At 47.1% G+C, this 14,530-nt stretch overlaps 1 protein-coding gene across 1 annotated transcript; it reads left to right on the forward strand.

Annotated features, from left to right (window-relative positions):
• The first annotated feature begins 700 nt into the window (after positions 1 to 700).
• Positions 701 to 13,695, forward strand: LOC135394019 (chymotrypsinogen B-like). Its single transcript, XM_064624441.1, has 6 exons — positions 701 to 846; positions 1,190 to 1,361; positions 2,909 to 2,996; positions 9,751 to 9,937; positions 12,386 to 12,534; positions 13,453 to 13,695. The coding sequence occupies exons 1-6, from the start codon at positions 795 to 797 to the stop codon at positions 13,645 to 13,647; spliced, it is 843 nt and encodes a 280-aa protein (XP_064480511.1). The 5' UTR covers positions 701 to 794; the 3' UTR covers positions 13,648 to 13,695.
• Positions 13,696 to 14,530: the final 835 nt, after the last annotated feature.

Consider the following 14,530-nt stretch of genomic DNA (forward strand, 5'->3'; position numbering starts at 1 on the left):
AGTCGCGCAGTGACTCCAGACGCAGTGACACTCCAGTGTTTGCAATGCAGCCGTTTGCTGCTGGACTGCCGAACAGTCGAACCGACTTGTTCTTTTTTTTTTCCTTCTCCGCCATGAGGACACGATCGCCATGAGGGCACCACAACAGTCGGTGTAACACTCGGTGACTTAGAATATTCTAGGAGTATGTGTTCTCAGTCTTTTACTACCCCACACTGGCTGCCGATGGAGAGATCGTACTCTCCGAGTTTATGCCAGAGTATGTACGGAACACTCAGCTGTAGCCTATACAAGAGAAAGAGGGACAGAGGTTATCCGAAGCAACTTTGGCTTAGTGTTGAGTGTTGGAATATAATCGGGTTGCTATATACATGAACCCTGTCCGTGTCTTTGTCTTTAGGGATTTCAATTATGTCCAGGGTTAACCTTGTACAAAGGCGAAAGTCCCAGTTAGCCAAAGGGTATTGCATATTACATGCCTGAGTGCAGTGATCATTCGGTTTCCATCGCTTTTAGTGAAGTACATGGACCTTAGTTGGACGTGGCGGTGTTGACTCCGCACCGTATATGTGTAGACGGATGTGGACACGTATAATATTACTCGTTCTTCGTGTACCGCGGTAGACTTTGACGCGCGTAACACCTGCGCAGGCTTTCTTTGGATCGCTGATACTGCTGACAGAGAGTTTGCCCTTGTGGTCAATGTACGCCGATTGTACCGTTCCGTGTAAAGGTATTTAATCCACACGCAAGATAACACAATTATTCCTCTTATCCTCCGTCACGCCACGAAGATGAAAGGAGTTCTACTGTTTGTGGCAAGCATTTACTGCGCCTTTGCTACAAGTAAGTGTGTCCTTGATTACGGCCCACTTGGGTGTAACATTCGTTGAGCACCTTAGGGCACCACCTAGAGTATTGCCCCTGGCGATGAAACTCCCCACCAATCATCCCGAAATAAAGTTGTTGTTGTTGTTGTTGGTTTGGATGTGTGTCCTTCAGTGAATCCTGCTTGTTATTTCTTTCTTCCCTTTTACTGCTAGAGCACCTATTTCGCAGGAATCAGATCACTTGGTAGAAACGCATTGTCACAGAGACCGTTTGTCGTTTTTGTAACAACTCGTCCATACTGACGGAATGTGGCGTCAGTTACAAATGTCACACTACGGGCCATGCTATTTCGTTGCAGAATGTGGTCACAGAAGGGACAGTGACGGCAGTTCACGTATCATTGGGGGCACGGACGCTTTGCCTCATGAGTTTCCTTGGCAAGTGTCTCTAACGGTCAGGGGGGAAAACGGCTGTGGTGCATCTGTTGTAAATGAGAACTGGATCCTGACAGCTGCACATTGCTGTAGACTGTACGTATAACGAAGTTCACTTTTAAAATAAGCATAGTGTGAGTGTGTGTATGTATGTATGTATGTATGTATGTATGTATGTATGTATTCATGCATGCATGTACATATATGTGAAAAATATGGAGATGCTGGTTCCTCAGCTGTGGCGTCCTGTACTCCGGAACGCGTTGTTGCGAGCCGCTGAGGAGGTAGGTGGCCAGATCCCCACACGGTAGACAAATCGAGGCAGAGGCCGGTTGAGAGAGAGACGACGTGTACATATTTACATGATTGTACAGACAGAGACAACCCGTAGGTTGCAGGTGGCTGCTTAAATAGCCAGCGCGTAGTGGGAATGAGGTTACAGCCTTGAAGGATTCCGGGAAGCCGTCCTCGTTTTCCCTTTTCATTAGGGAGTGGAAAGATTCCAGTGGTCCTCGGGAAGATGTCCGCTCGCGTACCCCGGGAAGCTCAATATGGCGATATCTCAAGTCACAACAGCGTACAGCCGAGGGCTCAGCAGCAGGGTTAGGGATTATAGGGAAAATGTAGGGAAAAAATTAATATGAACAACGAAGGTGAAAGAAAAGATGACGAAGGAGCAAAGTTCCATGAAGAAGACCGAGAGACACGGACACATTAGACGACACACGTAGGTTCTCTTTCTTCTTTCTTTTCAACCTGAAAACCTACGTGTGTCGTCTTCTGTGTCCGTGTCTCTGGGTCTTCTTCATGGATCTATACCAGCTAGCCTGCACCTTTTCCCTTGTTTCTTTAGAGCAAAGTTACTGTTGCACGAGTGTGTAATGTTCGTTTGCCTCGTGGTTCGCAATAAACGTCTCCCTATTTGTAACCAAGTGACGTCATAGCGTTCGACAGCGCCACCAATTTGGTAGAGTTGAACTACGCTCGAAGCTAGAGGGCGAACAAGGTCGCGCCCGAAAGCCACGGTCTTGAGGGGATTACGATGGTCCCTGAAAGGGACGCGACCTTCGGTCCTACGTTTCTTTCAATAGGAGTCAGCGAATAAGTGCCCATTCGTGGAACCCATCCCTCCCCTTCCGTTTTGTGTCAGTTTCAGTCTGTCTACCGACATCATGATGACGTTTCCAGAGGTCTATTGTATTGTACGTCAACACCTTAGTTAAGCGCCTATTCTACAATACTTGCTATTGCGATCCCAGTCAACTGATCGGACATGCTTTTCCAATTCGTCCTTTGTGTTCAGTAGTTATATAGAACAGCGGCAAAGTATAGTTTTGTTTCAGTTCGTAATATATTCTTTTCATTTCATAATACTCCCTTAACACTATGTAGACATGTGGGTTCCAGGCAAGTTCCGAAGCTTATTACCTGAACGGCAGATCCCCTAACCTTCTGATATAGACTTCCAGCTTAGGTATTATATTCAGTGCATCCGCCGCCATCGTGCCCTGCAGTTATCTACGCTGTACATATAATCAGGTTAATGTAATAAATTTTCTATAGTTATACATATATGTCTACATATTTGTCCTGAGCGGCCACATGTGCCTATCTCATTTTATGCTGACCATGTTTTCACGTAGTTACCCGGATGTTGAATTTGTGGCACTATTTGGGAAGCACAACTTGCGACACTCAGAAGAAACACAGGAAGCGAGGTCTTTTGAAAAGGTAATGGTATTCTACAGGCCAGACTTGTACAAGATACTGCGCAAAAGTATTTCAAATAAGATACTAAATACTTTACGTAAAATGTATTTAAGATATAGTACAAAACACTCAAATCTGAAAGTAATTTGAGTTGAGTACTAAATACTTTAAGAAGTTTTAAGATACTCTTTAGAGTACTTTAGTATTAGGAGTAAGTGAAACGCGTGTTCTGAACGGTGCCTTACAAATGAAAGGAGTTAACTTCATCGTCTTGGTGTCAAGTAATGGTTGGTGAACTGTGGTGAACCCAAGTAAACTTTGTTGATATTGTGAGGAAGATCACCGATCGCAATCATCCCCATCGCTCTGACCATCGCGCGAGATGGCGTCCAATTCATTCTGATCTTGGCCTCCATCCTTTCCGGCTGCTAATAGAAAGCCCTACCTCCATCGGCTACACCTGTCTCGGTTTTCTGCCTAGCAATATGTTCTGACCGAAAACTTCGTAATCTCTCCTGCATGTCCGTTCGGGTCTTTCAACCTCTGGCACATAGCTTATTGCTGTTTGAGAAAATTTATTATACGACTCATACTATAGAGCACACTACGAGTACTAATACTATTATTAATTACACACTACTACTACAATACAATACTATTAATATTAATACACACTAATACACTAGTTGGAATGAGTTATAATGCACAAGATACAATGTATATATGGTTGCATGACTATGGGACTGTACATATATGACTACACAACTGTGACTATGTACACATGACGACCATATTCGTCACTGTGGCTATGTACATATGAGGTGGCCTTTATACATTTATGGAGGTGCACCAACGATGCTAACATACGCATCCTGAATGATAACGGAAGGGTGATCACGCCATCGACGCCGGAAGCCTTCCTCCCCCAGCGCGAAGAGGTCTTGCTGCAGGATGGCGATTACGCTAACTCTCAATTTCCGCACCAATAGGAAAACAGGGATGTTGCGCAGACGTTGTGCCACAGCTTTGCAGCGCGCTGCCCACAGAACCTGTGCCCCGCAAGCCGTTAAAAGTGCGCTAATCCGGTGGCAGGACTGTCGACGATGTAAGGGCACTGGGCATATAATGTTCGTATGCCGCCGAGCCAATTGCCAAAAAATTCTTGCAATCCGACAGTCAAAAAGCACGCGGTAGTTCGTCTCGACACAATTGCAGTACGGGCAATTGTCCGTCGGGGTCAAGTGCCATGTCTGAAGGCGGTCCCGCGTGGGATAGATGCCCCATGCAAAGTTCCACACCACGTCACGCAAGGGAGCAGGGAGCCACGAACCTATGGCTGACGCCCATGGAACTGTTCTAACCTGCTGAAGGCGTCCAATCCAGTTTGCGCTGACCTGCACTTCGCTCCATAAAACTGCTTGGGACATTCGTGATGGGGCACTCACGGACACAGAGAGAGACTCCAGTTTACGATGATAAGCATGAACAGTAGCATGGAAACGCTGCGGAGATCGCGCCGCTGGGAATGATGGATCATATGCCTCTGGCAAAAGGTCTCGCGCTAATGGACCCATCCAGTACTTTAGGAGCACTTGCGTTGGCGATGGCTCCCCACGAAGTACCCGTAGGACGGTGTTCATGGCAATCCCTTTGCTCATCAGGCTTATGTCAGGTAGGGCCAGTCCACCCTGAGACAGAGGAAAACATAGCAGAGTACGAGCTAGTGGCCTACCTCGCCGCTTCCTCCAAAGGAAGGACAGAAGGGCAGTATGAGCAGGTATGACTACGGAATGAGGCGCAACTATAACGTGGCTCAGATGCCACAACCGGCCACAGAAGACACTCCGAGCCAGATATGCACGCTCTAGATAGGACAGCGCGTATGCATCAGAAGCTTTACACCTGGAGCAGAGATCTTGCAGTGCAGTCGTCCAGTTTGAGGTCGTAGGACCGTGACGATCGAACACAACACCTAATATTTTAAGGGATGTAGCGCATGAGAAGGGCAGTAACGAATAGGAAGCCCAATCTCCGAGAGGCATCAGCTTGGTCTTCCGATAGTTGAGTAACCCTCCCGAGATGACTGCATATGCATCATAGACGCGTAGGACCTCATCAACCGAACCAGCATCACGCAGTAGGACCGTAACGTCATCTGCGTAAGCAGCCACCTTCCACGTTCCAGAGATTGGAAGCGGGATGCCGCGAATGTGCGCGTCTGTATCGATGGCCCATAGAAGAGGGTCAATAACCAGTGTAAACAAGGCGGGAGAAAGAGGGCAGCCCTGTCGGACACCTCTGGTTACGGTGAACTCATCAGAGAAGCGGTGCAGCATGAAGATGCGGCTACGGTGGTGGTTGTATAGTCGTCTAATGACACCACAGATCCATGACGGAAACCCGTACGCCTGAAGCACAGCGAGCATGTACGCATGCTCGACACGATCAAAAGCTTTCGCCTGGTCGAGTGATAACAAGCAGCCCCGCGATGACACAGACGTAGCCGTAGCATAACGCAGAATGTCGCGCAAACCAGAAAGAGTGTCATACATACTCCTACCTGGCACACAGCACGTTTGTGAAGGATGTATGACGGATGGCAAGACACTCTGGATTCGCTTGGCCAATATCGCGGTCAGGAACTTATAGTCACAGTTCAGGAGAGTAATGGGCCGCCAATTTTCTGGGTCAGCATGGTCACCACTATTCTTGGGCAAAACAATTATATGTCCAAACCCAAACGACTCTGGGAAGGACTCTCCGCTTAGGCTCGTCTGAAGAACGCCAAGAAAGAACCGTCTGAGAAGAGGCCAGAACGTAACGTAAAACTCGACCGGCAGGCCATCAGGGCCGGGACTTGTTCCAGAAGCTGCAGTGGTCACCGCGGTGTCGAGCTCCTCAATAGTCAACGGCAGCTCGAGAGAGACCCGGTCCACATCGGAAAGCGTCAGCAGTCCATCAAGAAAGGAATCTGTACCGGCAACGTCCACTGGACAGCTTGTGTAGAGATTTCGAAAGAACTCCTCAAAGCCACGTATGACTTCATCCGGATCTTCTGCTAAGGATCCATCACGACGGCGTAAGGAGTGCGGAGGACACTGGCTGCTCTGGGATTGGCGAGTACTTTGGAGATACTGCACTACGCCGGGCCCGGCAAGACCTTGCGCTCTGAGGTGGGCTCTTCGCGCGGCGCCTGGAGGCGACCGAAGGAGGAGACGATAGCGCTCACGAAGGGACTCCAGGTATTCCTGCATTAGCGGCGTCAAATGAGCCCCCCTACGCACAATGTTAATCTTTGCAGAAAGCCGCTTCAGCTGCGCACTTCGGTCCCGAGCACGCTGTTGACCTAACGATTGGAAAAGGGTACGTGCCCAACCCTTGAAAGCCTCCCAAGCCGTTGGAGAAGGAACAGACGTTGAGACGTACTCTGCTATCCTGGATCTGGCCTCCGCCACAACAGCATCATCGTGAAGCAGAGCTGTGTCCAACCTCCAGCGCACTACCTGGCCAGTTTGAAAGGACGTCGTGTTTATAGACAGCAGAACCGCGCTGTGGTCACTCACACGGATACCAAATTGATTTGGGGATATCACCTGGCAGTCCAGAATAAATGGTCCGAAATGCGCGGGGACATAAAACCGGTCGAGGCGACTTGAGGAATCAGCACGGTACCAAGTTGCTGAGTATGCAGTACCATGTACAGACGTCCAGACATCCGCAAGGTTACGGCGCTCCAATAAACGACCTAGTTCGCGAGCACTCCACGTTGGCCGCCCTCGACCAGGCCCACGAACATCACGGTCAGAGTCCAGTACACAATTGAAGTCCCCGCCTAGTATTACGTCCGATGAAGGTGGGATGAAACTTGTGTGCAGGCTATCAAAGAAGGCGTTTGTTTCACCGGCGCGGGCTGGAGCGTAAATGTTCACAAGTGTAAGCTTCTTGGCACCAACGAAAAATTCAAACCTCAGTACCCGCCCATCAGTGTCATGTCGTGCGAGACTATGTGGCAGCAAGGCCCTGTTGAACACGACAACGCCAACCCCGCTTTGGTGGGCGGACCCAAAACTGAAAAATGCTTGAACATTGCATGTCTCCACGAAGCTTCGCACGTCGGAGAAACAAGAAAAGTGGGTTTCTTGTAGCAGAAGCAGATCGCACCGCATGCGGCGCGCGAACTGTATCACCTGAACTTGCTTTGCCCGCGAACGAAGTCCCTGTACATTGAGCGTCAATATGCGTAGCACCATAAGAGAATGTAAGAAAAGCAGAAGAGTGACTCTGGCTTTCATTGTCAGGGTATTAAGTCATTTCAACATCAACATCTGCTATACATGTAACTTATTGCTTTGGTGTCTAAGGACATAAATGCCGGGATTCTCGTGTACCTAATCGTCTGGTGGTTCAAATGGCAATATGAATAGGAATGGTTTTCTGACGAAGTTGGCCGTTGGCAGGCAAGGCCAAGGGTTGTTCCAGCCTGTACAAGACGATAAATCACAAAATCACGAATTCCCCGCCCCCCCCCAAAAAAAAAAAAAATAATAAGAGGGGGAGGGGGGTTAAATTCCAGTGAGCTGAAACTCCCGACATGGCTGGAAGTGTGCTGGATATGGCTTGACGTAGAAGGAAAGCATTTTGAGTACTGAGTAGCAAATACCGACAAAAGTATTTTAAATACATTAAGATACTTGTCGCGAAAAAGTATTGAGTAGAGTACCAAAATACCGGAAAAAGTGTTTAAAATGCTGTATTTTGAGTACGGACTCAATATACGTATTAGTCTGCTGTCAGCAGCTCAAATTAAAAACCCATCAACAATAAATGGTAACTTGTCCACTATTCAGCATAAAAAAAACTGGTCCTGAGTAAAAAAAGAAAAAATCTGTTGCCACGCAAAACGTCTAAACGTAACAGCGACAATAGGATTTGTTTCGATGCCGAACGAATTATTCAAAAGATATGAACGTCATTGTAATAGACGTTTTTGAACGAAACAGTTACGGTAACGATAGCTCCAACAAATATTGTACGGCATAATTTTAACCAGCACTGGATATCTAACGTTCTGTTCACTTTATGTAACCATGCTGTCTACTTCGCATAACAAGCGGAAGTGGAAGGCGGACATGGACGCGTCTCGCTTATTATTCATTCAATGCACTCGACTACTGAGGTCTGCCTTCTTCTAAGCTATATTACGGGTAGAAAAGCTGCAGTGTCTGTTGAAGAACAGCAACCGAACCGGCCAAACATTTCAGGGGCGTCCGTGAGACGAATGCAGGCAGGGTACTAGTGTAAGCATGAATAATGTTTTTTTTTGTTTTGTTTTTTTCTAATTAAACAGAATACACATAACACGATAGGAAAACATGATGCTCGTGGTGGTGGTGGTGCTGATGATGATGGTGAAAGGGGTCGCCGTTGTCGGCCTTACACATGTCGGCAACGTCACGACTGACGCCCTTGGGAATGTGGGCCGACCCTGGGCCGACTTCTAAAGGAACTGTGCCGACATATGTCTGAAAAACCGCAGGAAAAACCGCAGACAGTACAGCCGGCACCGGGATTCGAACCCGTGTACGCGGTGGGGGGGGGGGGGGTAATCGCCGGATCGGCTCGCCGTTGTTGGCCACACAGACATGACGTCACTAATATAGCAAAAAAAAAAGAGAGAGAGAGAGAGAGAGAGAGATAACACAAAACAAAAAGAAAGAAGGTCGGACGGATGGAGGATAGAGAAAGATGAAGGTTGGAGATGCGGTGAGAGTGCAGGGTTAGTCGGCGTGAGCAAAGTATTAGGTGGGTCGTTGAGGAAGGCCTGCTTTCTGCAGATAGCGAATAGGTTTTTTGCTTTAGCGGAACGTTCGGCCGAAGAACCGGCGCGGTAGAGGATGTCCGCTAGCGTGCCCGAGGTGGAGCAAGAGAGATGGGCTTCGCACGCAGAATGGTATGCTCGGCACTCTCGCAGAATGTGTTCGATTGATTCAGGTTGTTTACAGTGGCCACAGCAGGCGTTAGCCCTAGACGCGATCTTGATTAGTTGAGAGTTGGTGAGCACACACTCACTGCGGAGCCTATGGAGCATGGTCTGTATGCTTCGAGGAAGGTTTTTGAATGGAAGAAGGGGGCGATGATGGTGCATGATGTCCCGTATCTCAGGGTGGCTCAATTCAACAAGCTGCTGAACGGCCATTTGCCTGTCCGTGTCGTCCAGAGCTTGCAAAATATTGCGGCAAACAAGGTATGCCGAGGACGCCAGCTAGCCTGGCTGACATTTCCTTTTTTTCTTTCACTCTATTAAACATATCCCGAACCCCACCCCAGCTGGTCCAGTCTTTCGTTGCAGCCGACACCGACGTGGGACGGGATCCATTAGAAGACGATATCGCCTCCGGTTTGTTTATGCTGAGAGCACGATGCTTCGCCCTAAGATGTTGTCACACATGGGGTTCATCACGTCCCATAGAGCGCTTCTGGAGTCTGTGAGCAGGACTGCGCTGGCGAACTCTCGCCCCTGGACCGCAGCAGCTCCATGTAGGAGAGCCAAGAGTTCAGCTGTCGTGTAGGATCGTGTAGGATATTGGGTAACGCGATGTTCTCCCTTGCCAGGCCACACTCATTGGTGGGATGTGGAAGGCACAAGTAGCACTTTTGCTACGGTCGTCAATACAGCCATCAGTGAATACTACTGCTGTCTTCAATCTACTTTTCGGCACTCTGTTATTGCAATGCTTGTTTGATACACAAGGGGCTTTCTTTATCTTTTCTCCAGGTTATTATGCATGACAAATTTGTACTAACCGACAACGAATTGCGTGCGGAGTACGACTACTGTCTGGTTCGGTTATCAGAACCGGTGAACTTCACGGAGTACATCGGTCCTGTGTGTCTACCAGAACCCGAGGAAGATTACACCGGCGCCATGTGCACTACAAGCGGTTGGGGTCGTGTTACGAATGGTATGAGACTTTGGCTTTCGTTTATGACACATAAAAGGCACACTGAAGTAGAAATATTTCTCACCATCGAATGAAGATGTCTCTACACTGGCACCAACCCAAAAGGGAAGGATGGGAGCGAAAGAAACATCAGTTTTTTCTGCTGCTTGTCTCTCCCCCTCCTCCTCAAGAAGCGCAACAATGTAGAGGGGCCTCGGATTGGTCTCCCCAAACGGTCTCCCGCGATGATTGGACAAAGTACTTGAGGAGACCAATGAGTGCCCGCTTCGCATTGCCGGCCTTCTTGAGAAGAAGAGGGGGAAAGAAAATGACGAATGACACCAAGTTTTCACACATCCAAAAGGAGGCCTGCTCGGCAGAAAATGCCACGAATGTCGCGCACAAAAAGCTTTATTCGTGGTCCAATGTACCAAAAGATCGCGAATAAGCTGCCAATATCGGAGTAAACAAACAAAAGTAAATAAAAGCAAGACACCATGTACATGGGAAGAGTGAAAAGTTAATCCCAAGGAATATATAAGCTTTCTTCCTAATATAAACAATGTTTTGTTCTCGCAGCGGAAGGCAGCAAGTGAGTCTGTTACGTAAATTTGTCTCAGCGGTTGCAGTCTTGCAGCGAGCTGAGAGTACTGCATACACCTGGCCACGACTTTCAGTTACTGGTGTAACGTTTAGAGCATAAGTCCCGCGAGTCAAGAAAGAGAGCGGATCTCATAACATGCATGCATATATTTTACAGAACATTCGTATTCCGCGTGGAACAGATTCAACACTCACAGATCTCCAGTAAGAAGTAGGGATAGGTGGGGCAAGAAGAGACAGGAAATTTGCTGAAAAAATTTTGACTGAAAAAAATTTGCAATTGAATATAGAATTTTTATTTTTCGTGTTAAAAAAAAAACTAGCCATAGGCACATTCCCAGAGATCTACGGCTTCTGATCTGTAAATCAGAACGGATGTAGCCGGTCCTAAAATAAATACAAAACAAAAGATTCAAAAATGCAGATTGTCTCCTCTTGCCCTCTTGCCCTCGGGGTCAAGACGAGACATCGGGTGGGGCAAGATGAGACATCGGGTGGGGCAAGATGAGACACGCGGTGGTAATGAACTATACAAATTAGTTTTTGCAATCCAAGCACCTTCAGAGCCCACATGATGTGCAACGAACCCACACAGAACCCGGTGCTATTTCCCTCCACCGTCCTTTGCAAACATGGCACCGCCAGTCTGACGTGCCGCTGGCCGCTCGCTTTTGAGGGCGCTTCTGCTTTGCTGGAAATATCCCAGCAAACAGAAAAACTTGCTGGGAAATACTTGGCAATATGCAAAAAAGAAATATCTGAGGAACAAGCATAAAGCCAACTAATAGTTGACTTATCAGTTTCTAAATTACATTAAATTTATATTGCATTAATCTTAACTTACATCGCGTCTTGCCCGGTGCATGTAATCGGATTCATTAGTCTTTTTATTAAACACCGGGTAACCAAGAATGCCTATATTTTGCATATATCTAGATGAATGAATAAAGAAATAAGATGTGGACTTACATTGACAGACTAATCCTGCGAGACGCTACTGCACAGATGAGAAGAAAAAGGACTACAGAAAATCTGGTCTTTACATTCCAGGCACAAGTAACCGATTTTTTTTCTCCTCAACGCAAACACCAATTCTGATAATACTCATGTGCAATAAAGCGGACATCCAGTGCCACCTATATGAGTAAAGTTTCAAGCGCATGGAGCAACGCCTCTCTACGACAGGCGGCGTGAAACCCAAAATGTCGCGTCTTGCCTAGTGTTTCATCTTGCCCCACGTTACCCCTTTTATCTTTCCTTTTCCTTTTTTCCTGCCAATAAATTCCCCGCCCCCCACATTACCCTATGCACCACTCCACGTAACTAAAGTGTGCGTCCCGATGTTATAATCACTAGTCGCTCATTTATTGTCGTTGTTGCTGTTGCTGTCTGGTGTTTTTCCTGGGTTTTCCTCAGCTGCTGTCAGACATACGTCGGCGCAGTCCCCTTAGAAGTCGGCCCTGGACGCGCACTCCCCCAGAGTGTTGGTCGTGACGTTGCCCACCTCTGTGAGGCCGACAACGGCGAGCTCTTAGCACCACCACAACAACAATAATTAAGCTTGTGACGCAAAACGTCACGTGCACATTTCACCTAATGTAGTACGAGGAATTCCTTTTGGAGATTTTCCTTGTTTACGAATGGAAGTTGCCGAGAGTGTCGACAAACAGGAGAGCCCTGTGACTTTTCGCATGACTTCGCTTCATTATATATGAACTTCTTTCTCGCGTGCTAGTTCTTTCTGTAGATACCGTGAAAGCTGCATAACGGAATCGAGCTTGATCAGTACAAAGAGTGCAATCGTTCAAGAAAGGCCGAAACTACATATTTTCCCCCAAAGACCACTTTCTTCTATCATTCTTTCAGGTGGATATACTCCTGACATTCTGCAGAAAGTAGACCTACCCATTTGGACTAACGAAGAGTGCGCGTTGGCTTACGCAGAACATCAGCTGAATATTACTGATGACATGGTCTGTGCTGGCTATAAAGAAGGAAGGAAGGGCACCTGTCATGTAAGTCATAGCATCTGTCATGACGCTTTCAGCAGCGAGTTACGGAGAAGGCACGACACGACGGACGGGCTAGTACGTAGAGGATTTCGAGGGCGGCAGCTTGTAGAAAATTGCGTTATATGCCTGGGTTGCATCACATGCCCGATACCTAGTTACAAGATTCACAGTCGTCAGCAGGATGCAGTCTCAATGGCGACACGATATCGCCAACCGCTCCCTTCTTTACCCCAGAAACCCACTTTGCGCCATACTCTTCTCCGCCAAATGCCGCGCCGTGTTACCACAATCTGCAACCGCATCAGACTTGCTACTAAGAGTAGTCCCTATAGGGAGTAAATGCACGGGACTAAATGAATTTCACAGACTCAGGATTATACTGCACGAACTAGTCAAAGATGCATAATGGATGTTCACGAATGAAAATACTTGGTGTTAAACTGTCAACCGTGATATGTCGAGTGATAAAAATCTTGTGACATATATAGGGCACAATCTGTCAAGAAAGAACCGCTAACTACTTCGTAACCTCTTACTAACGGTAACCTCTTACTTCGTGCGGGTGGAAAATTGCCAACTTAGCTAAGCTATTCCTTATTCCATCAAGTTCACGAAGAGCACATATTTACCAAGACTATCGCATTCGGAAGACCATTCGCGAAGACCAGTGACTGTTTGCGGTCCTGGGGAGTAAATGTCGAGATGAGGGAACTATACAATGGGGAGTAATTTCAGTCTAGGAAACTATAAGCTGCAATTACTCCCCATTTTGCTCGGTTTTTTTTTAGTGTATATGTTTGTGCATGTGTATGTGCGCATCATTATTATGTCACTGTCATCAACACATGCCTTTGTTTATGGTTGATGAGCTCCATTTCCTCCTAATTTTCTCTTCATAAAACGCTATCGTTATTGCACCAGGGCGACTCTGGAGGTCCATTGGTCTGCCAAAGAGAAGACGGAAGTTGGGTTCAAGTTGGTATAACCTCGTGGGGAGGCGACCAAAGAGATCTATGCGCTTTGCCCAACGAACCATCTGTATTCGCGCGCGTCAGTTACGTTCTGGATTGGATTCATTCTACGATTCGTGAAAACAGTCTGTCAAGGAACACGTGAGCCAACTTGCCAACCGCTCTAAGTCTTCATTAAAAAGAAATTACAACACTGGTGTAGTGTGTCGTTTATTTTGCCCTGTCGTTTATCACGCTTTAGTCGGTCTGCGGCAGTGGAACGTTTATTCTTGATAGACCAGTAATACCCTACATTGTTAAACAAGAACTTCACCACATAGCACGCTCCTAGCCAATTATCATTCTGAATGATATTATTCTCTGTCCTTATTTTCTGAAAATGGGAGGAGGCGCCTATCTGGGGCACTTCACCTTCATTTTTTTGAACGAATCATGAGACAGAATAGTATCAATCGGAATGGTGGTTTGTTAGAATCGTGCTATGTGGTGAACTTCTACTTTAACGGTGTAGGCACACGGCAAACCTAATGCATTAAACAGGATGGCAGTCACACCCACTTCCCAACCAACCATCATCTTGAATGACATCGTTCTCTCCCCTGATTTGTTGAAAACGGGAGGCGTACGCCTTTTCTGTGACAGCTATGCAGCACATAAGGGTAAACCAAAATGCGTACGCTTCCTGTACAAACCAGGGGCGACAACGATGCCATTCAAGATGAAGGTTGGTTAGTAGGCGATGTTACTGACATTCTGTTTAATACATTAAGTTTGCCGTGTGGGTACACTGTTAAAACAGAACTTTACCACGCACGCTCATAGCCAACCATGATACCCAATGATATCATTCTGCGCATTGATTTGTTGAAAATGGGAGGAGGCGCCTATCTGGGACACATTATCTTGTCCCAGACTGTCACCTCCCCCCTGTTTTGTAGAGATCAGGACACAGAATGATATTATTCGGAATGATGGCTGGCTATGAGCGTGCTATGTGGTGAAGTCCTGTTTTAACAGTGTAGGGTATA

Source organism: Ornithodoros turicata, chromosome 5 (genome assembly GCF_037126465.1).
Source record: "Ornithodoros turicata isolate Travis chromosome 5, ASM3712646v1, whole genome shotgun sequence".
NCBI lineage: Eukaryota > Metazoa > Arthropoda > Arachnida > Ixodida > Argasidae > Ornithodoros > Ornithodoros turicata.

Excerpts from the sequence above, each read along its gene's own strand:
- LOC135394019 (XM_064624441.1), top strand. The coding sequence starts at position 795 with ATGAAAGGAGTTCTACTGTTTGTGGCAAGCATTTACTGCGCCTTTGCT. Across the intron at positions 1,362-2,908 it reads GCTGCACATTGCTGTAGACT|TTACCCGGATGTTGAATTTG; the intron begins GTACGTATAACG and ends GTTTTCACGTAG. Across the intron at positions 12,535-13,452 it reads GAAGGAAGGGCACCTGTCAT|GGCGACTCTGGAGGTCCATT; the intron begins GTAAGTCATAGC and ends TTATTGCACCAG.